This window comes from Artemia franciscana, chromosome 1 (assembly GCF_032884065.1).
Source record: "Artemia franciscana chromosome 1, ASM3288406v1, whole genome shotgun sequence".
NCBI classification, from domain to species: Eukaryota; Metazoa; Arthropoda; class Branchiopoda; order Anostraca; family Artemiidae; genus Artemia; species Artemia franciscana.
In genome coordinates this window covers 7,603,687-7,626,159 of record NC_088863.1, presented here as the reverse complement: position 1 = coordinate 7,626,159, position 22,473 = coordinate 7,603,687, and the positions used below count along the sequence as shown (strand labels likewise).

The 22,473-nt window shown below is 35.6% G+C and overlaps 1 protein-coding gene across 2 annotated transcripts in view; it reads left to right on the top strand.

Moving 5' to 3' along the window:
* The window catches only part of LOC136024995 (tetratricopeptide repeat protein 39B-like), a 139,130-nt gene that overhangs the window by 26,025 nt on the left and 90,632 nt on the right, over nt 1–22,473 (top strand). The window contains exon 3 of one of the 2 annotated variants that reach the window (XM_065700623.1): nt 5,118–5,167. In XM_065700623.1, the coding sequence (XP_065556695.1) occupies nt 5,118–5,167 (50 nt within the window). Of the gene's footprint in view, nt 1–5,117; nt 5,168–18,205; nt 18,250–22,473 lie in introns of those variants that run through there. The other variant, XM_065700630.1, reaches the window with a different exon arrangement.

Here is a 22,473-nt window from a genome sequence, read left to right as displayed (position 1 = left end):
ATGGTTTCCATGACCTGTTGTCAGTGTTCCACCAGCCCTTGGGAAGGGTCTAAGCAATTTTGGAGAAACCAAACTTGACTCTTAGCAGTGCGAATATTGGTATCTCGATCTGGCGATTCTGAAGTAGATTCATCAGCTAATCCCTCGTATAAGAGCAGCCTACCAGTAATTAAAGGAGGAAAGAAAGCCACTTCCGTGAAAATAACACGAATGAAAGGATACATACCGGTAGATCTGACTATTAAAATTATGTTTCAAGGGAATTTTTTTTCAAATATGGATCACAAGAGAGTTCTACCACCTTGTAAGTAGATATGTGTTTATCCAGATTCAGATAAAGCCAATCTTTCATTTTTGTTTTGTTTCAGTCTTTGCTAAATAGGTTCGAAGCCTCCTACATGCGAACTTTTGTCTTGTGTGACCATTAGAGTCGAGAGGTAAGCATTTTGATGCCAGAACTCTTGCACAGGTCAACCAAACTGGGGTTAAGTGGCTTTCCAACAAGGCTTTCTATTAACTGTCTTTTCACGAAGTCTTGCATTGTTTGTAAAAGTCGACCACTGTTTATCCATCTACTATAGTCGGCTGGTCTTAATATGCTGGGAGCAGCGCTGCTTATCATACTTTGCGCAAAGTGTACCCTAGGGAACTCGAAATGTTCCACTACCAATCTTTCCAATTCAGGACTAAACCTTCGTCGTTTAAGATTTTTTTTTGTCAAATTAAAGTGATAGCCATCACTTTCAGAGCCACTGCTGAGTGGTGGAGAAGGAAAATGTTCGTCTGCAATAGCTATTTCTCTATTGATCTTAGACAATAATCTTTTAAGGTTGTCCTCTTAATATCAAATTCTTTTGCAGCATTTTGCATTGTGATTTGTCAAAGATGACTGCTTTGGCTACCTTGTTAATATATCACATGATCGGGCAACTTGGCATCTTACGTCTATAACGTCCTGGCACAGCCGTGAATTTCTATTAAAGATTTCTCCTTAAGGAATAAAAATTAGAAAAAAAATCAATGTTACCTGTAAAAAGAGAAAGAAAAAAAAGATAAAGATTTATCTCACAAGCCAATGCCGAAGAAACAAGTTGGTAGAACTTGTGAACCTTAAAATTAATTGGCTAAATATTGATTATTATCATTCCAAAGTAATTTTTTAAGTTGACTATGGCTCGATATATTAAGAAATAAGAAGAGAATATATTCATTTCTGAGAAACTTTCAAATTGCAAGGAAATGAAGAAAAATTCCAAGAACTCTTAAAGCTTTATTTTGTATTATCTGGAGAGATTTAAAGCTCTAGACTACTAGGTAAAATAACATGGTCAGTAATCTTTGAAGTTAAAAATGTACGTTTTAGACCACAAGGGGGTTATTCTGGACGCTTTAGTAAAGTGTCCTAAGTAACCCCTTACCAGGTGTCCGAAATAACCCCACTCAAAGTTTGGATCTTATTGTAACTCCTGTTAAGCTGCTGCAGAACTTATAAAAGGATTGAAAAATCACGAGACTTACTTTCAAAATTACTCTTATCCAATTTTTTCAGAAACGGTTTAACTACTGGCTTTTTTAATGAGCCTCTTAAATATATCGTTAGAAAGCACTGTTTCATGATTCTTTATGGAATTTTGTAGTTTGACCATTAGGGAACAAATGGCATGTCCTATCCAGAGTAACCCCGTGTACGGATAACCCCGGTCTCTCCTACAGAATTAAATGAAAAAAAAGTTTTTTTTTTCAACTGAAAGTGAGGAACAGAAATTATTACGTATATGAGGGGGGCTGCCCCCTCCTCAACATCTTGCTCTTCACGCTAAATTTTTTTAGTACTTTAAAAAAGCTTCTTATAGCTATAATTAAACGAGTTTTGTGTTTCAGCAGTCGTTGTTGAAGGATTTGAACAAAATTTAAACTTTAGTGTAAAGAGCAAGGAGTTGAGGAGAGTGCAACTCCTCATATACGTAATAATTTCTATTCATTTTAAGTTTTAATGTCGCTCCTTACTTTCAATTAAAAAAAATTTCAGTTGAATAACGCCAGGAAATATTGCTCTACCTTGGCGAAAATATCCCTTTTCTCCACGCATATATACTCTAGAGAATTCAATGCTGGTGAAAATTTTCTCCGGACAATTGTCCTTAACGTCTCCACGTGTGAAATTGAGTTTGCGAAGAGAAAGCAAGCCATAAGAAGAATTTTGAATAGGAATTCTGGGAAATTCCCACAATGTAAAATTTCCCCTGAAAAATTTCTAATCTGGAATAACTCCTGATGTTTCTTCTTGAATAAAATCAACTAAATTCCACGTTTTTGCATATAGAAGCGGGATTCTCTGATACACGGAATTTCATTGTGGGATTTTTATTAAAACTTTATGACGTTTAGGGGGTCTTTCCCCCTTTTTTTGGAAATCTGGCAAATTTTCCCAGGCTCGTAACCTTTGATGGGTTGAACCAAACTTAATGAAACTTACATATTTGGTACTAGCTGTTGGGGTGTCGCCACCCCAACACCTAGTTGGTAGGGGCGCTTCGCGTCTCCGCCCAAGCCTCCCCGCGCAAGTCGTTACGCGCCATTTTAGTTGTGTCTCTGTGTCCCACCTGTGAATATAGATAGATGTATATATATATTTTTAACTACCTAAAACTTGCGAATGTACAACATTCTTGGCTGTCCCATTGTCTATGCATATAAATAGATTGTCAGGTTTACCGACTCTTGAACATGCAACATATAATTGTCCATGGGAAAAACAATCTGTATTCAGATCTACACCTCATTATTCTAATGATTGCCCTTGAGCTTTGTTGATGGTGATTGCTAATCGAACATTCCCTTTGTCCCTGTCGTCATTTATATATCCCCCTGTGCCCCCCGGCGTCCCCGTTGTTGTTGGCGGGACACATTTGTGTCCCGATGTCCCGGTGTGTAATTTCGTCAATCAACAAACATGACGTCAGTCGACACACAAAAATGACGTCACTCGACACACACACACACAGACAACTTATTTTTTATATATATAGATTAGCATGATAAGACGATTCTTTTGATTTATCTATTGATATCAAAATTCCGTTTTTTAGAGTTTCGGTTACTATTGAGCCTGGTCGCTCCTTACTTACAGTTCGTTACCACGAACTGTTTGAGGAGCTAAAATCTATTACACCTTTAAGAAATCAGTTTAATATCTAAAGAAAAAAAGTATTCATTATTCATTTGTTTCATTTGTGGCAACTACTGCCAATATAATACATTTTAAATACTTAACCTTTACTTAGAAACACGTGTTTACTCAATAATTAATTATAATGGGAGTGGAATTTGACAAAAAAGAAAACACCGAAAAACAGGTAAATGATATTATGGAGAAAAAACCGTAAAAGTTTTTAGGAAGCAAATTTCAAGAAATTGTAATTCATTTGTTCACAATAGGAGGGGGTGGGGTGGTGGCGAAGTCAGTAAAGCCAAAATCCGACCAAAACGAAAAATTAATTTATTTTTTTGCTCTTAATAGTTGATTTACATTCAAATAAATCCCATGCTGAAGACTTGACAGCAAAAAACCTTGAAGGCAAAAGAGAAAGCAAGAAAAAAACATTTTTCTTCTTGTTACTCTTCGTTTTCTTCTTCTTGTTACTTTGTTTGTTACTTTGTTACTCTAAAGTCGTGATTCCTATCTTTATAGTTACGATTGATTAAATTAAATGCTTTAATTTGGAAATCACATTTTTAGCACAGCTTCAGAGTAATAACTTTATAAAAAATGTCTTAGTGTTTTGTATAGTTCTTTACAAAAAACAGTGAAAAGCCATGTTAAAAAGTATTTTTGTGAGCTATTCTTTGAGATTAGCCAAGACTTGACCTCCCTGATGGAAAGGCACACATTTGAGTCGTAGAATCGTATTTTCTTTGTATTTTTGTATAATTTTGCTGCAAAGCACAGTGAAAAATCTTATTACGAGGTGATTTCAATGTAAAAAAGATATTGGTTGTTAATATGGAAAATAGTTTTTGTCTTTCCAAAAGAAACGAAAACAACTAAAGCGTAACTGTATATAGTGTAAATGCAAATAATCTTAATATGAATATAGTGGATCAACACCGCATATAGAAAGACTGTTCAGGTTTATTGAACGAATCTGAGTGATAGCTTATTCAATTCAACAATATATACTTCAACTAATTAGTTTTTAAAAACTTATACTTACGCAAGAATTAATTGCAGGAGGGAGGGACAAATTTGGAGAAAAAAAACAGGTGAATTACAGGGAAATGTGGGGAAAACCGTGAAAGTATTTACTAAAACAGTTATAAAACTTATAATGTTTTGTGCACAAATTGTAGAATATTAGGGGTGGGGGACTCAAACCCCCCTTCCCGCAGTACCTGCCTGAATAGATGCATACAAAAGTTAAAATCTTTTCTTTTGCTTCTTTAGGTTCTAAATAGTTTGTATACAGTTTATAGTTATATGCACAGTTATGATTGTATGCTGATTATAGTAAATAGTTTATACGATAGTTTATTTACAAATGACTTAATTATGCAAAAATCTAGACAGAAAAAGGAAGAAAAAAAGGAAGAAGAAAATTTTGGTTACTCTAAAGTCATTATTTCCATTTTCATTGTGTAAAGCTAATTAAATGCTTTAATCAGGAAAAAATCGAAATCAAATTTTTCAAAACAACTTTAGAATTAAATCTTCTCTTTTTTTCATTCTTTGAAAACAAATAAAAACAATTAATTTACGAAAGATAACTGCATACAGAAGGGTTGTTCAGGACCTTGTTCAGATTTACTGAAAAAATCAATCAGTAGGCCTACTTGAAATAGTTATTTTTTACTTAAAAAAATATATTCGCGTAGAGATTAATTGCAGAAAGGGGTTTGAAAAACAGCAAAAAAAAACAAAAAAAAACAGGTGAACTAATGTATTGTTGAAGAAGAAAAACCTAAAAGTTCATACGAAAAAAACTGTATAAATTTTAACTATTTTAGTACCAATTGTGAAATAAAAGGGTAGGGGAGGGGAGAGGGCCAAAGTCTCCAATCCCATAGTACCTGTCTGAACAGATATATACTAAAGTTGAAATCAAATCTTTTGTTTTTAGTTTGAAGATGCCGTGGAGGCAATTTCAGTTTTGGAAAGCACACCAGAAATGTGAGTATTCATGATTGTTTTCTCGAGTTCAGAAGCGACTTTTGGTTGTATTTTTGATTATCTTGAACAAATCTAAAGCTCCAAAGACCCGTTTTCTTTAATTGAATCGCCATCTTTACTTTATCTGTAGTTTTTTGTGCATTTTCTAATCTTCTTTTTCTAGGTGCACGCTTTCGCCATTTCAGTTTTGCAAGTATCGTTTTAAAGTCTGCAATTTACCGTCAGTTCTTTTAAGACGGACTTTTCTTTGGTCTCTTCTTGGGGGCATTCCTTTACTAAGGTCCGGTCAGCTTTTTATTGTGTGAAACGCTTTTAACCCTCATTTAGGTACCAACAAACCCTAATGGCTGAGCCATATATTAGTCAAATTGGTGAATAAGATCGAAATTACTTGTGACTACAGCACCAGTAATAAAGCTTAATCTTCGTGACTGAAGATTGAAGTTCGTCAATGATGTGCTCTTTTTGACGTGTTCCATTTATATTGTACGAAATAACCGAGAATTTTCGTGACATCATTTTTTCACAGCGGTCGCAATACGAGACTTGAGCACTGGACATAATAAACTATATGAAGTGTGAGAATCGCCGCAGTTTGCACATTTAGGTCTATTTGTACAGGACGCATCTTTCGAAAAAATGTGATTTTTGGCGCAGCGCGCACATTTTTCCACCTGACTGGTACAATCGTTGATAAAGTGATCAGGAGACCTGCACTTAAAGCAACATCGCGGTACACTTACGAAATCATAAATTCTGAAAATCTCGTAACCCATTTTTACTCCATTCTTCATAGCGTCACGTTTTGCAAACGAATCTGAAAAGTCTAGCTTGATAGTTTGGGACAAACCAATTCGGTTTGCGTCAACGACTCCTGAGTGCATTTTGAATTCGGAAGCATTAAATGATAGCGGGATTCCTTTTATTATTCGAAGGTAAAGTTTCTGCAGAATCTTCGTGCCAATACCCAAGACTACAGACTTCACAGACTCAAAGAAATCAGAAGCTACCGATTTTTCAATGTTTACGAACAGTTTATCTCCCACCGGCCGAATACTAGCAACCGAATCATGACAACTTAATTGATCGATAAAGTCTTTATGGCTTGTCGGATCTCTAATAGATGGTGGCAATTTAGAGACAACAATAATAGAGTGGTTGTCGGCAGGTTTCGAGGCTCCAGGCTGTGGTAATGGCGGGAAATGATTGGAAAACACATCAAACTGACTAGAAATAGTTTTTAGCTGGACACGTAGCTCGTTTACTCCGGAAAAGAGAGCAGAATAAGCTGTAGCTGGTATCAGTGGGACTTCACTAGGGAATCAGAGTGAAGATTTAAGGCTTAGTTTTTTGAAATTACGAAAGATGGAAACTTGGAACTGCAGTTTTCATACCTGTATGATGAATCCGGATATAAATGCATGTTACTTGAGTCATTGTTACTGCAAGCTTTTAGAGCTTCTGTAGCATTAGATTGACACTAAAGTCAGTAAAAAGACGTATCTTTAATAAATCTTTGTATTATTATCATCATTTGTGGCTATAGTGTGGCTCGAGTATAACTCTTCCGCTTGTTAGCTAGAGAGTTTGATTATCTCCAAAATAGCCTTATTGTGGAGTAAATATGTATCACAAAATGGTTGTCTCCAAAAGAACTTTGGATTTGAATCTACTATAAATTGAATTTATCCATTTGCAAGAAGCAAACAAAACCTACCATTCTCTTCAGGAGATGCTGAAATTGTAGCTAAAACACAACATCTGGCATATGCCCCCCCCCCCTTCTAGTCCTACAACCACTCGTTCTGTCTGTTAAACTGACCGTTGCTGGGCCACGCATTTACCTATAAGCTTTGTTGAAAACCCGTTGAATTTTTTGTTTGAGTTCCAACAGATTACTGGGCTTGTTTTTATAAACTTGTGGCTTAGTGTACCTCCATAGGAAAAATTCACATTTGATTCTGGTTCCAACACCTCTGCTTTCCTATGAAACACCCTGCTTGAACTATAATAATACAAGGACTTGCATTCTGTATGATTAGTGAACCATAGTAGCCTTTCCAAAGACCCCAACCCCCACTCCACCAACAGGCTATTACGATACGTCCTAGATATAGCCACATCATAGATATAGATACGTCAGGCAAGCTGCATCTTATTTGAATTAAATAAAAAAAACTAGTTTTTTTAACTGAAAGTAAGGAGCGACATTAAAACTTAAAACGAACAGAAATTACTCCGTATATGAAATGGGTTGTCCCCTCCGCAGTCCCTCGCTCTTTACGCTAAAGTTTTTAATTGTTTTAAAAAGTAGAATTGTGGCAAAGAGTCAAACTTTAGCGTAAAGAGCGAGGGACTGCGGAGGGGACAACCCATTTCATATACGGAGTAATTTCTGTTCGTTTTAAGTTTTAATGTCGCTCCTTACTTTCAGTTAAAAAAACTAGTTTTTTTTATTTAATTTCTGAACGTTTTTGAATTAATGCATGTTTGATTTTGGCTCTCCGCACATAAATTATTGAAATGAAATTAGTATATTAATTTTTTTTTGGCTAAAACGTCTGTACACTTCCCGATAACCATTACTATATGTAAACACTGGTCAAAGTTTGTAACTTGCAGCCCCTCCCCCAGGAATTGTGGGGGAGTAAGTCATTCCCAAAGACATAGTTATTATGGTTTTCGACTATGCGGAACAAAATGGCTATCTTAAAATTTTAATCTGTTGACTTTTGGAAAAAATTAGCGTGGGAGGGGGCCTATTTGCCCTCCAATTTTTTTATCACTGAAAAGGGCACTAGAACTTTTCATTTCCGTAAGAATGAGCCCTCTTGCGACACTCTAAGACCACCTGGTCGATACGATGACCCCTGGGGAAAAGAAAAAAACAACAACAAACAAACAAATAAACACGCACCCGTGATTTGTCTTCTGGCAAAAAATATGAAATTCCACATTTTTTTAGATAGGAGCTTGAAATTTTTGCTATAGAGTTCTCTGATATGCCGAATGCGATAGTGTGATTTTCGTTAAGATTCTATGACTTTTGGGGGATGTTTCCCCCTTTTTTCCAAAATAGGGCAAATTTTTTCAGGCTCGTAACTTTTGATGACAAAGACTAAATTAATTGGAACTTATATATTTAGAATCAGCGTGAAAATTCGATTCTTCTGATGTATCTTTTAGCATCAAAATTCCGTTTTTTAGAGTTCCGTTTACTATTGAGCCGGGTCGCCCCTTACTACAGTTCTTTACCACGAACTGTTTGAAAAGAAAATAATTCGGTATTTCGGGGCTTCTGACATTATTACTCCTTTGCGGAAGTTAGGCTCAAAATTGAAAAATGATTATATTTTTTCTCTGGGCCCCTTCCACCTCTTAGTTCGTTTATTTTCCCGTTAGTTTTCACCTGTTTTCGCTTTATAGTTGTGTTATCTCTTAGCAGTTCTTTCGTTAGTTGAGTTATGGTTGTGGTATATATGTTTTATCGCTCGTATAGTTGTGTTATTTTCAAAATATACTCCATAATAGAGAGGCTCCGAACACCCAGCATTGTATATTAAGCTCTGAATTTGACGTTTTTTCTAACGTGACCAGATTCGTCCTGCGCCCTTTTCATTGAATTTTTCCCCCCATGGCATATTTCTCCAAAGAAAGATCCTCCCACATAGCCCCCTCCCTCAACCCTACCCCCAAAACCAAAAAAATCCCCCTGAAAACGTCTGTACACTTCCCAATAACCATTATTATATGTAAAAACTGGTTGAAGTTTGTAACTTGCAGCCCCTCCCCCAGGAACTGTGGGGGAGTAAGTCACCCCCAAATACATAGTTATTATAATTTTCGACTATGCTGAACAAAATGGCTATCTCAAAATTTTGATCCGTTGACTTTGGGAAAAAAATGAGCGTGGGAGGGGGCCTAGATGCCCTCCAATTTTTTTGGTCACTTAAAAAGGGCACTAGAACTTTTCATTTCCGTTAGAATGAGCCCTCTTGCGACATTCTAGGACCACTTGGTCGATACGATGACCCCTGGGGAAAAAAACAAAAACAAAAAAAAAACAAACAAATAAACACGCACCCGTGATTTGTCTTCTGGCAAAAAATGCAAAATTCCACATTTTTGTAGATAGGAGCTTGAAACTTCTACAGTAGGGTTCTCTGATACGCTGAATCTGATGGTGTCATTTTCGTTAAGATCCTACGAATTTTAGGGGGTGTTTCCCCCTATTTTCCTAAATAAGGCAAATTTTCTCAGGCTCGTAACTTTTGATGGGTAAGACTAAACTTGATGAAACTTATATATTTAAAATCAGCATTAAAATGCGATTATTTTGATGTAGCTATTGATATCAAAATTCAATTTTTTAGAGTTTTGGTTACTATTGAGCCGGATCGCTCCTTACTACAGTTCGTTACCACGAACTGTTTGAAAACATATCGTACAATTGTATGATTGATGGACCGAAGTAGATTCGTAATCCAGCTTTTCAAATCTGGTGTTCTTTTTATGGCACTTGGTATTAACCAAGTGACATATAGCAATCGCAAATTCTGTCGATCCCGGTTTTTGCTACTTTAGGCACTTCCAGGTAAGCTAGGACGATGAAATTTGGCAGGCGTATCAGGGACCGGACCAGATTAAATTAGAAATAGTCGTTTTCCCGATTTGACCATCTGGGGGGGGGGAAGTGGGTGCCCCGTAAATTCGGAAAAAATAGAAAAATCGAAGTATTTTTAACTTACGATCGGTTGATCAGATCTCAATGAAATTTGATGTTTGGAAGGATATCGCGTCGCAGAGCTGTTATTTTAAATCCCTACCGGATCTGGTGACATTTGGAGGGGGGAGTTGGGAGGGGGAAACCTAAAAATCTTGGAAAACACTTAAAGTGGAGGGATCGGGATGAAACTTGGTGGGAAAAATAAGCACAAGTCCTAGATACATGATTGACGTAATCGGAATGGATCCGCTCTCTTTGGGGTAATTGGGGGAAGGGGTTAATTCTGAAAAATTAGAAAAAATGAGGTATATTTAACTTACGAACGGGTGATCGGATCTCAATGAAATTTGATATTTAGAAGGATATCGTGTCTCAGAGCTCTTATTTTAAATCCCGAACAGATCTGGTGACATTGGGGGGGGGGGGGTTGGGAGGGGTAAACCTAAAACTTGGAAAACACTTAGAGTGGAGGGATCGGGATGAAACGTGATGGGGAAAACAAGCACAAGTCTTAGATACATGATTGACATAACCGGAACGGATCCGCTCTCTTTGGGGTAGTTGGGGGGGGGGAAGGGATAAATTCTGAAAAAGTAGGAAAAATGAGGTATTTTTAACTTACGAACGGGTGATCGGATCTCAGTGAAATTTGATATTTAGAAGGAATCGTGTCTCAGAGCTCTTATTTTAAATCCCGACCGGATCTGGTGACACTGGAGGGGGGAGTTGGGAGAAGGAAACCTAAAACTTGGAAAACACTTAGAGTGGAGGGATCGGGATGAAACTTGCTGGTAAAAATAAGCACAAGTCCTAGATACATGATTTACATAACCGGAACGGATCCACTCTTTTTGGGGTAGTTGGGGGGGTTAATTCTGAAAAATTAGAATAAATGAGGTATTTTTAACTTACGAATGGGTGATCGGATCTCAAAAAAATTGATATTTAGAAGGATATCGTGTCTCAGAGCTCTTATTTTAAATCCCGATCAGATCTGGTGACATTGGGGGGGGGGGAAGAGTTGGGAGGGGGAAACCTAAAACTTGGAAAACACTTAGAGTGGAGGGATCGGGATGAAACTTGATGGGAAAAATAAGCACAAGTCTTAGATATATGATTGACATAACCGGAACGGATCCGCTCTCTTTGAGGTAGTTAGGGGGGGGGGGGTTAATTCTGAAAAATTTTTAAAAATGAGGTATTTTTAACTTACGAACGGGTTATCGGATCTCAATGAAATTTGATATTTAGAAGGATATCGTGTCTCAGAGCTCTTTTTTAAGTCCCGACCAGATCTGGTGACATGGGGGAGGGAGTTGGAAGGGGGAAACCTAAAACTTGGAAAACACTTAGAGTGGAGGGATCGGGATGAAACTTGATGGGAAAAATAAGCACAAGTCTTAGATATATGATTGACATAACCGGAACGGATCCGCTCTCTTTGAGGTAGTTGGGGGGGGGGGGGGTTAATTCTGAAAATTTTTTAAAAATGAGGTATTTTTAACATACGAACGGGTTATCGGATCTCAATGAAATTTGATATTTAGAAGGATATCGTGTCTCAGAGCTTTTATTTTAAGTCCCGACCGGATCTGGTGACATTGGGGGGAGTTTCGGGTGGGGAACCTAAAATCACGGAAACGCTTAGATTGGAGGGATCGGGATCGAACTTGGTAGGAAAAATAAGCAGTAAGTTTTAGATACATGATTTACATAATTGGAACGGTTCCACTCTATTGGGGGGGGGGGGCTAATTCTGAAAAATTAGAAAAATGACGTATTTTTTACTTACGAAGGAGTGATTGGATATTCATGAAACTTCATATTTAGATGGAACTCGTGACTCAGATCTCTTATTTTAAATCTCAACCGGATCCAGCGTAATTGGGGGGAGGGCAGTTGAGGGGAACCGGAAATCTTAGAAAATACTTAAAGCGGTGAGATCAGGATGAAACTGGATGGGAAGAATAAAAACCTGTCTAAGATACATTAATGACATTATCGGACCGGATCTGCTCTCTTTGGTGGAGTTGGGGGGGGGGGGGGTGGTGGTGGTTAATTTTGAAAATTTAGGTATTTGTAACTTACGAAGGGGTGACCAGATCTTAATGAAATTTGATATTTAGAAGGGTCTTGCGCTTTAAAGCTCTAATTTTAAATTCCGACCAGATCCATTGACATTGGGGGGAGTTGGAGGGGGAAACCGGAATTCTTGGAAAACGTGAAAATTGGGGTATTTTTATTTTACGAATAGTTGATCGGATCTTAATGAGATTTGATATTTAGAAGGAATTCATGTCTCAGAGCTCTTATTTCAAATTTTGACCAGATCTTTTGACATTGGGGGGAGTTGGAGGGGGGAAATCTTGGAAAACACTTGGAGTGGAGGAATCGGGGATGAAGCTTGGTGGATAGAATAAGTAAATGTCTTTGATACGTGATTGATGGAACTGTACTGGATTCGCTCTCTTTGGGGGAGTTGGGGGGAGGTGTTCAGTGATTTGGCGAGTTCGGTGCTTCTGGACGTGCTAGGACGATGAAAATTGGTAGGCGTGTCAGGGAGCTGCACAAATGGACTTGATAAACTCGTTTTCCCCGATTCAACCATCTGGGGGGGGGGCTAAAGGGAGAGGAAAAATTAGAAAAAATTAGGTATTTTATGAATTTTAGTATTTAGAAGGACATCGTGAGAGCTCTTATTTTAAATCCTGACCGGCATTAAGCCTCTTATTTTCCTTTTAAATCAGTCTGTTGATTCATAGAATTTTGCTAGAGCTCATACCATATGATCTCTTGGCTCTTAGCTCTTCTTGCCTCGTCACAAGTGCCATATGAGCTCTTAGCTCTTGTTTTATACACCCTTTATATACCGGCTAGCTAATAAGTTGGCTCATTGAAAATTGGGGAAGCATATTTGACTGTTTTTTATATTACTTGTAATTGCATAATGTACCTGCAAAGTACAATCTCGATCCAAAACTAGTGTCAGGCCTTTCTAGTAGGCTACTAAGTAAAGTAAATAGTGAATTGTCTTATAGGGTGAATGTAACCAAAAAGGATAATAGGAGTAAATAGGACTATAGGGTATTTATGGTAATAACATTATGCGAGTACAGGGTAAATAGGACAGGACTAAGTAAGCAATGTTGTCAGTAATAGTACAAGTGCGAAAAATCGGCATAGAGCGAATGTGGATTGAACGATCCGTTGTTTTATATAAAATTCAAATCAGAATTTAAGATAGAGTCTAAAAGTTATTGCAGGTGGTGATTAAAACTGCTTTGGTGAAAATAAGTAAATAGAATTATAAATAGTAATAAATTAAATTTATTGTGATAACGTTTTTTATTTACCGAATGATTTCATTACAATTGTAAGTTATAATAAATTGATAAAAGTAATAATATATTAAAACACTATAACATTTCAATTTTGTCATTTTGGGTTAAATACATTTACTGTAATAAATAAAATAAAAAAGAAAACAATACCATGGCATGATTTGAAATGGATCAATAGATATTTGTTCCCTACGTAAATTGACATCACATTCATTGTTTGTTTGTCAACTGTGTTCGAAGTGTTGGTCAATTTTAATTTGCTCGAATTAATTCTCAAGGTTTTTGATTTGTAACGACTCCTAGACTTGTTGCTCCGAATACTATTATTATTACTAACAACCCACTACAGGATCAAGCCACCCGAGACCAAAAAGCTACGCGCATTTGTCCTCCATCCCAATCTATGTAAAGACTCCATATTTACACCTTCCCAAGAAGTTTTATTTTCCTTAAATTTTTCCTTGAGACCCCGCCCCACCTAATTTGGGGACGACCTGCTTTTCGTTTGTCTGGACGGTTAGGCTACAAGGACTATCTTTGACATTCTGCCATCCTTCACTCTCCACAGTCTGCCATCCGTCACTCTCCACAATCTGTCATCATTCACTCTTCTCGTTACCCAACTTGACCTCTACACCTTCAATCCTAATCTTAGCGACTTAGTCTTCTTAACGTTAATCTTCAAATCTATTCTTGCACCCCGCACTTTTAAAACTTCTAAAAATTCATTCATTTTGCTAACATTTTCATTTAGGGTACTTAAATGATCAGTATAATGTAAGTCTAGGAGAGTTCTACTTCCCCAATTGATTATTTGTTCTACCATTGCCTCTGCTATGCTTCTTAGGACAAAGTCCATCAAAATGTTCCATATACATATTAAGAACGCATCATGTACAAGTAATTTATGTTCTTTTTTAAAGTCTGTCGGTTTGTTTTTCTTAAAAAAAAGCTTAGAAAAATAATTGTTTTTCTTAAAAAAAGCTTTTTATATTATATTCAGCTCTGTACTAAAAATAAGAGGCTCTGACACCTCGTTAATCCTTGTTTTTTTACTGTCGCTTAATTTTTCATAGTAATGGTTAGGAATTGATAATCAGATCTTAATAATTAACTATTAAATAATTATTAAAATATTTAATTGTTAATAATAAATTATTAAAAACGTTAAAAATTATATTGAAGATGTCTGAAATACTAATAAGAATTTGCCAGGTTGTATTTTTAAATGTGAGTGAGGGGACCATTTTTTTCAAGAGTGAGGGGACCATCATACAAATATTTATGAGAGACATTGTTATTGCCCTCCTCCTTCGCGAAACCAACAACTCACCTCATAATAGCTAATGTGGAACGATGCCATACGGTATGACCATGAACGTTACTATGTAAACAAACTATAATAATCATTCACTTTGTATGGACTTTAAATCTGTTTTCGGCCGAATGTACATCTCTGAAACCTGGAGGGTATTTAAAGAGCTTTTTGATACTCCTAAACCGAATGGTGGTATTCAAATTTCTACTCGGTGGCGTTTCGCCCCTCTTTGGGCTGAAAAGGTTGTTTTCTGCCATAAGTAGCGTAACTTGGCCACTTTGCACTTTTATGTAAATGGGCCACTAGACTTTTCAATTTCCCATGGGATAAATCCTCTTCCGATGTTCTATTATAATCTGCTCGACACAATCACCAAAAAAAAAAAAAAAAAAAAAAAAAAAAAAAAAAAAAAAAAAAAAAAAAAAAAAAAAAAAAAAAAAAAAAAAACGTGATCGTCCTTCTCGGGAAAAATACGAAAATTTGTATCTTTAAGTAGGTGCTGATCGTCCTCCGTTCTTTTCATGTGTGTTCAATTTGGAGACGTGACTATTTATATTGATTCCAGGCATTTCCGGGACTGTCTTTTTTCTTTTTCTAAAACTACTAAAAAATTCCGATGTTAAGTAGTTTTCACAGATAAATTTACGATTAATGAATTTCACATAGTTGGAATCAGCATGGAGAACACATCCTTTTGATTTAATTATCAAGATTGTTAGAATTTTGGTTTTTGGTAACAAAGCCTGCTCTTTTGCTCAGAGTTTGAAAGGCTTGTAGTATTATTTTTATTTATTTTTAATTTAGTGGAAAAATTGTTCTATTGGGTTGACTTTAATTAAAAGAGAGACCAAACAGAAGAGATTATGGATATTTTTGTTCCCTGCGATTGTATTTTGCCACTATATGTTAGTTCTTGTTTCCAATTTGCCTCTTTTTTTTAGGTAACATATTTATGTTACACAGTTACCATGACCAATCTTTGTTACAAGTTCACATGTCTGCTATCAAGTATAAAAACAAGTTTCAGTGCATCTCCAGATACTAGGCCCTTGGCAAGTCAGCACTGGGTTGGAAAGAGATATCCTTCCATATGAAAACCCAAAACGCTTCATTTCTGAGTTCTAAGTTACGAACGTATTTTTGACTTAGTTTCTAATCTAGAAACTCAGTTTTAGTTTCTAGTTTCTAATTTAGAAACTCATTTTGGTTCTAACTCAGGAAAACTTTTAGTTTCTAACTCGGATCTAAGTTTTTAGTTTCTAGTTTCTAACTCGGAAATTTACTTTTAGTTGTAAACTCAGAAAAACTTTTAATTTCTATCGCAGAAACTCAGTTCTAATTCTAACTCAGAAACTCAGTTCTAATTCTAACTCAGACACTCAGTTAAAGTTTTGAGTCAGAAAAATTTATAGTTTCTAACTCAGAAACTCAGTTTTAATTACTAGTTCCGAACTCAGAAACTCAGTTTTGGTTCTAACTCAGGAAAACTTTTAGTTTCTAACTTGGATCTAAGTTTTAAGTTTCTAGTTTCTAACTCGGAAATTTACTTTTAGTTGTAAACTCAGAAAAACTTTTAATTTCTATCTCAGAAACTCAGTTCTAATTCTAACTGAGACACTCAGTTAAAGTTTTGAGTCAGAAAAATTTGTAGTTTCTAACTCAGTTTTAATTTCTAGTTTCGAACTCAGAAACTCAGTTTTGGTTCTAACTCAGGAAAACTTTTAGTTTATAACTTGGATCTTAGTTTTAGGTTCTAGCTTATAACTCGAAAATTTACTTTTAGTTGTAAACCCAGAAAACTTTTAGTTTCTATCTCAGAAACTCAGTTCTAATTCTAACTCAGAAACTCAGTTCTAATTCTAACTCAGACACTCAGTTAAAGTTTTGAGTCAGAAAAATTTATAGTTTCTAACTCAGAAACTCAGTTTTAATTTCTAGTTTCGAACTCAGAAACTCAGTTTTGGTTGTAACTCAGGAAAACTTTTAGTTTCTAACTTGGATATTAATTTTAGGTTCTAGTTTATAGCTCGAAAATTTACTTTTAGTTGGAAACACAGAAAAACTTTTAGTTTCTGTCTCAGAAACTCAGTTCTAATTCTAACTCAGACACTCAGTTAAAGTTTTGAGTCAGAAAAATTTAAAGTTTCTAACTCAGAAACTCAGTTTTAATTTCTAGTTTTGAACTCAGAAATTCAGTTTTGGTTCTAGCTCAAGAAAACTTTCAGTTTCTAACTTGGATCTAAGTTTTAGGTTCTAGTTTATAACTCGGAAATTTACTTTTAGTTGTAAACCCAAAAAAAACTTTTAGTTTCTATCTCGGAAACTCAGTTCTAATTCTAACTCAGAAACTCAGTTCTAATTCTAACTCAGAAACTCAGTTCTAATTCTAACTCAGACACTCAGTTAATGTTTTGAGTCAGAAAAATTTGTAGTTTCTAACTCAGTTTTAATTTCTAGTTTCGAACTCAGAAACTCATTTTGGTTCTAACTCAGGAAAACTTTTAGTTTCTAACTTGGATCTAAGTTTTTAGGTTCTAGTTTATAACTCGGAAATTTACTTTTAGTTGTAAACCCAGAAAAACTTTTAGTTTCTATCTCAGAAACTAAGTTCTAATTCTAACTCAGACACTTAGTTAAAGTTTTAAGTCAGAAAAATTTAAAGTTTCTAACTCAGAAACTTAGTTTTAATTTCTAGTTTCGAACTCAGAAACTTAGTTTTGGTTCTAGCTCAGGAAAACTTTCAGTTTCTAACTTGGATCTAAGTTTTAGTTTCTAGTTTATAACTCGAAAATTTACTTTTAGTTGTAAACCCAAAAAAAAGCTTTTAGTTTCTATCTCGGAAACTCAGTTCTAATTCTAACTCAGAAACTCAGTTCTAATTCTAACTCAGACACTCAGTTAAAGTTTTAAGTAAGAAAAATTTATAGTTTCTAACTCAAAAACTCAGTTTTAATTTCTAGTTTCTAACTCAGAAACTTAGTTTGAGTTCTAACTCCAGAAAAAACTATTAGTTTCCAACTCAGTAACTCAGTTTTACTGGACTGGTACAAGTTGTACGTGTTCTGTTTTTATAATTTAGTGAATATCCTCTATGTAATTTATTTTGTTAATATAACTTGGAAAATTCCTGGTAAAGTAATTGCACATGGTTTAGTTTATTCTTGTTGCATAGGTTTTATGCTAGTAAACATCATTACAGAAAAAAAAGCTATTGCATACGCACTTCTATAAAAGACCAATACTTTGCCTGCCAATTTTTGTATACTAAAAGCTAGGTAACCAGATAATTCGGTTATTATTTCCAAAAATAGGTTTCAATCTAGTATAAGCAACACCAGTTTTATTTACGAGACGCTAGGTAACCAAATAAACTTGATCATTATGTAAAAAAAAAACGTGTATCGTGGACAAAATTATATTCATTTCATACTATTAGAACAAAATTAAATATATAGTAGAGAGGCTAATTGCTGCTTAGCTGCCTAATTGGCTAATTGCCAATTGGAAAGAATATTTGACTTGTTTTCGTTATTTCTTATAATTGCAGAGTCCACTTGTAAATTAGAATCTTGAATCATATTTGGTGTCAGACCATTTATGGTATTAATGGTAAGCAAAGAGTGTTGTTGTCAGCAATAGCTGAAGCCCTAAAAATTGGCGTAAACTACATGACAAAAAGGAGAGAAAATCCCAAATGGTAAGCAAAACAACGGGTCTACGGACGATTGAAGAAAAGGAAAAAGCAAACTAAACGACGGATATTTCGTCTGTATAAAACTATGCATCTTCAGTGCTGAGTGTAGAAGAAGCTAATTAAAAGAGTTAAGATACGATCTCAAATAATCTTAAAAATCTAAAATTAAACTATAAAACAAAACCCAATAAAAAGATAAGAAACGAACCAATGACACAGTTCATGGTAAAGAATTGTATGTAAATAGTAAACTGGCTCAATAGCCACTGAAACTCTAAAAAATGGAATTTGATACCAATAGATAAATCAAAAGAATCGGATTATTATGCTGATTTCAGATATATAAGTTTCATTAAGTCTTACCCATTAATGGCTACGAGCCTGAGAAAATTTGCCAGATTTTGGAAAAAAGGGGGAATGATCCCCTAAAAGGCATATAATCTTTATGAAAATAACACCATCAGATTCAGCGTATCAGAAAACCCTACTATAGAGGTTTCAAGCTCCTTTCTGCAAAAATGTGGGATTTCGTATTTTTTTGCCAGAATCACGGATGCCTTTTTTTTTAGGGTTGATCGTACCGACCCAGTGGTCCTAGAATATCTTGAGAGGGCTCATTCGAACAGAAATCAAAAGTTCTAGTGCCCTTTTTAAGGTATCAAAAAGATTGGAGGGCAATTAGGCCCCCTTCCCTGACCTTTTTCGTTAGAATCGTCGAATCAAAATTTTAAGATAGCCATTTTTTCTATAGGCCCAATAGCTCTGCCTCTGTATATAACACTAGCCCCCAAAACTCCAGGGCAAAGGTCTTTAAGTAATAAAATTTGCCCATTGTTTACGCAGTATTTGTTATTGGGTCACCTGCATACATTTAGGGTAAGGGAACGAATTTTCTGCTGGGGGGATTTTCTATGGGGGAATTTTCCATGAAGAGGGAAGTTTCCAGGGGTTGAACTTTTCAAGAGAAATTATACTCTGGGGGAATTTGCAAGAGTTTCTATACAATTTTTTTTATATGTCTTGCTTTCTCTATTCCGTCTCAATTTTACGCGTAGAGTTTGTTAAGGGTATTTGTCCTGGGTAAATTTTCACTGGGATTGAATTGTCTAGAGGACATTTCCGTGGAAAGGGGATTTCTCCTTGGAGTTAGGGCTGGATTTCGCGGGATTATTTAAAAAATGATAAGAAATTAAATAGAAAAATAATTTTTTCATCTTAAAGTAAGGAGCAACATCAAAAATTAAAACGAACAAAAATTATTACGTATATCAAGGGGGTTGCCTCCTCCTTAATACCTCGCTCTTAAAGCTAAAGCTTGAGTTTTGTCTATATTCTTTAAGAACGGCTCCTAAAACACAAGGGACGTTCAATTAGAACAATAAAAAGCTGATTTTAAAGTTATTAAAGGGGGAACTTTCCATCGAGGAATTTGTCATGGGGGAAGAAAATTTCCATGAAGGGAGCGCAGGATTTACTAGTATTATTTAAAAAAAAAAACAATGAAAAACTAAATATGAAAAAGTTTTTTTCAGCTGGAAGTAAGGAGCAGCATTAAAACTTAAAACGAACAGAAATTATTACCCATATCAGGGGCTCACCTCCTTCTAATACCTCGCTCTTTACGCTAAAGTATTTTTGTAATGTCAACTATTTATTCTACGGCTTTTGTGATTCAGGGGTCATTCTTAATGAATTGGGACAAAATTTAAGATCAAATTTAAGCCAAAATCAAACCATGCATTGATTCAAAAACGTTCAGAAATTAAATAAAAAAAAAAAGTTTTTTCAACTGAAAGTAAGGAGCGACATTAAAACTTAAAACGAACAGAAATTACTTCGTATATGAAAAGGGCTGCTTCCTCATCAACGCCCCGCTCTTTATGCTAAAGTTTTTACTGTTTTAAAAAGAAGAGTTGAGAGAAAGAGTCAAACTTTAGCGTAAAGAGCGGAGCGTTGATGAGGAAGGAGCCCCTTTCATATACGAAGTAATTTCTGTTCGTTTTAAGTTTTTATGTCGCTCCTTACTTTCAGTTTAAAAAATGTATTTTATTATTTAATATCTTATTAGACCTACTTTGATTGAGCATCACAGAATATTTATATTAACTCTAATGAGTAAATTCCACCTAAACACCAAGGTGCTTAAGTGCAGTTGCTTTTGCGTGTTCACGTAAGTCACTCATAAATGTTGTTGTAAATACTCCGTGCTGTTTAGGCACAGTGTGTGTAGATATTTGTTCGTTTCTTATCTTTTAATTGCTTTTAGTTTTATGTCTTAGATTTTGTAGATTATTTTGGATATTTTCTTAACTCTTTTAAATAGTTTTTTCTATACTTAGCGCTTAAGAAGCCTAGTCGCATACAAGTGAAATATCCGTCGTTTAGTTTGTCTTTTCCTTCCTTCTATTGACCCTAGACCCATTGTTTTTTCTTCATTTTGAGATTCCTCTCTCTTTGTTTTATCATTGCTTGCCAGTTTTGCTTTAGATCTCTTATAAACTATATGCACATCAAAAGAATCTATGTTTTATGTTAATGTTAAATATATGTAATTTACTAAGTTTGAAGTTGCTTACTAAAAGTTTTGACTATTGGAATAATTGCAAAATGCTAGAAACAGGTTAAATACAATTTGAAAAATGGATGCAATCTTCATGCAATTCTCTTACTTAGATTCAACTTGTCTGAAATTCTGTAAATGGAGGATTTAGCTCTCTTTCTATAAAAATACTGAAGTTAATATTTCTCTTGAGAAGGACTTGGGCGTTTTTATGGCACTTGGTATTTACCAAGTGACATATAGCGATCGCAGTTTCTGTCGGTCTGTCGGTCCCAGTTTTGCTAGTTTGGGCACTTCCAGATAAGCTAGGACGATGAAATTTGGCAGGCTTATCAGGGACCAGACCAGATTAACTTAGAAATAGTCGCTTTCTCGATTTGACCATCTGTTAGGGAGTGGAAGGACGGTTAATTCGGAAAAATTAGAAAAAATGAGGTATGTTTAACTTACGAACGGTTTATTGGATCTTAATGAAATGACACGAGAAGGACCTCGTGTCTCAGAGCTCTTATTTTAAACCCCGACCGGATCTGATGAAATTGGATGGAATTGGAAGAGGAAACCGGAAATCTTGGTAAACGCTTAGAGTGGAGAGATCGTAATGAAACTTGGTGGGAAGAAGCTCTTGGGTCTTCCGACCTCGTCACAAGTGCCATATGAGCTCTTGACTCTTGTTTTTCTTCACCAGCGACTGTCGTATTGAACTAGCGATTGTATAATCATTGTCAGCACAGTAACATCAACTTAGTTAAGAGTAAAGTGTCCCTCAGATTCTTTTTCCAGCATTGTCATTTGGAACCAATGGTTTTCGAAACTTGGAAAAGGCTCATTTGATCTCATAATTGGTAGCTCGTGTGCACTTTTCGAGAACTGAAACCGATTGGAAGGCAACCCAGAATTGCCATCTTAATGAGAACGGTCAAAAGATCCAATAAATGTGTCTCAATATAGGTTAAATTGAATCTGTTAGATGGTCTATATTTAAAGTGGGTAATCACAAAATGCACTAATCTTATAACTAAAGACAAGTTTATGCAGAGATTTTAATGCAGAGAAGAGTCACTCTAGTGACTCTAGAAGAGTCACTGAAAAGAAGAGAAAGTCACTGTTGCACATTATGTGTTTTTCATTAAATGCTGAAAATGGCTTTTGTAAATCTACAGTTGTGTTTTCAAGCTCGAAGAATATTTCTGCCAGTGCGCACAGGTATTATAAGAGAATTCTGCTCTGTCCCGGAAATGTAAATATCCCTTTGTGATTCTACCTTTAGGAGACAACTAGCGTTTTGTTCCTGATGTCGTCACCATCCTGGAGATGACATCAGGGACGACAGATGAAAAATATTTGGCGAAAATTCAAAAAGGATCTTGAGCCATGAGGCTTCCGCAAGCATGGCAGGAGTTGGGACGGAGACTGGCCGAAGATCGCTGGGGAAGCTGTAGCCGACAGATCGAAGTGGTCGTTGGATGTAGTTCTGAAATCCACTGGTAAGTATAGTAATATTATCACTGAAGGGATATCAAAAAAGGTAATTTGTAATGAAATGCCAGGAATCTTCTTCTTCTTGTCATTCTTTGATCGAAGGACTTCGCTTGTCCGTTACGACCTCTTCTTCCTGTTGGAGAACAGACCTCCAAAAATGCTTTCGTCACGAGGTCAACATGACT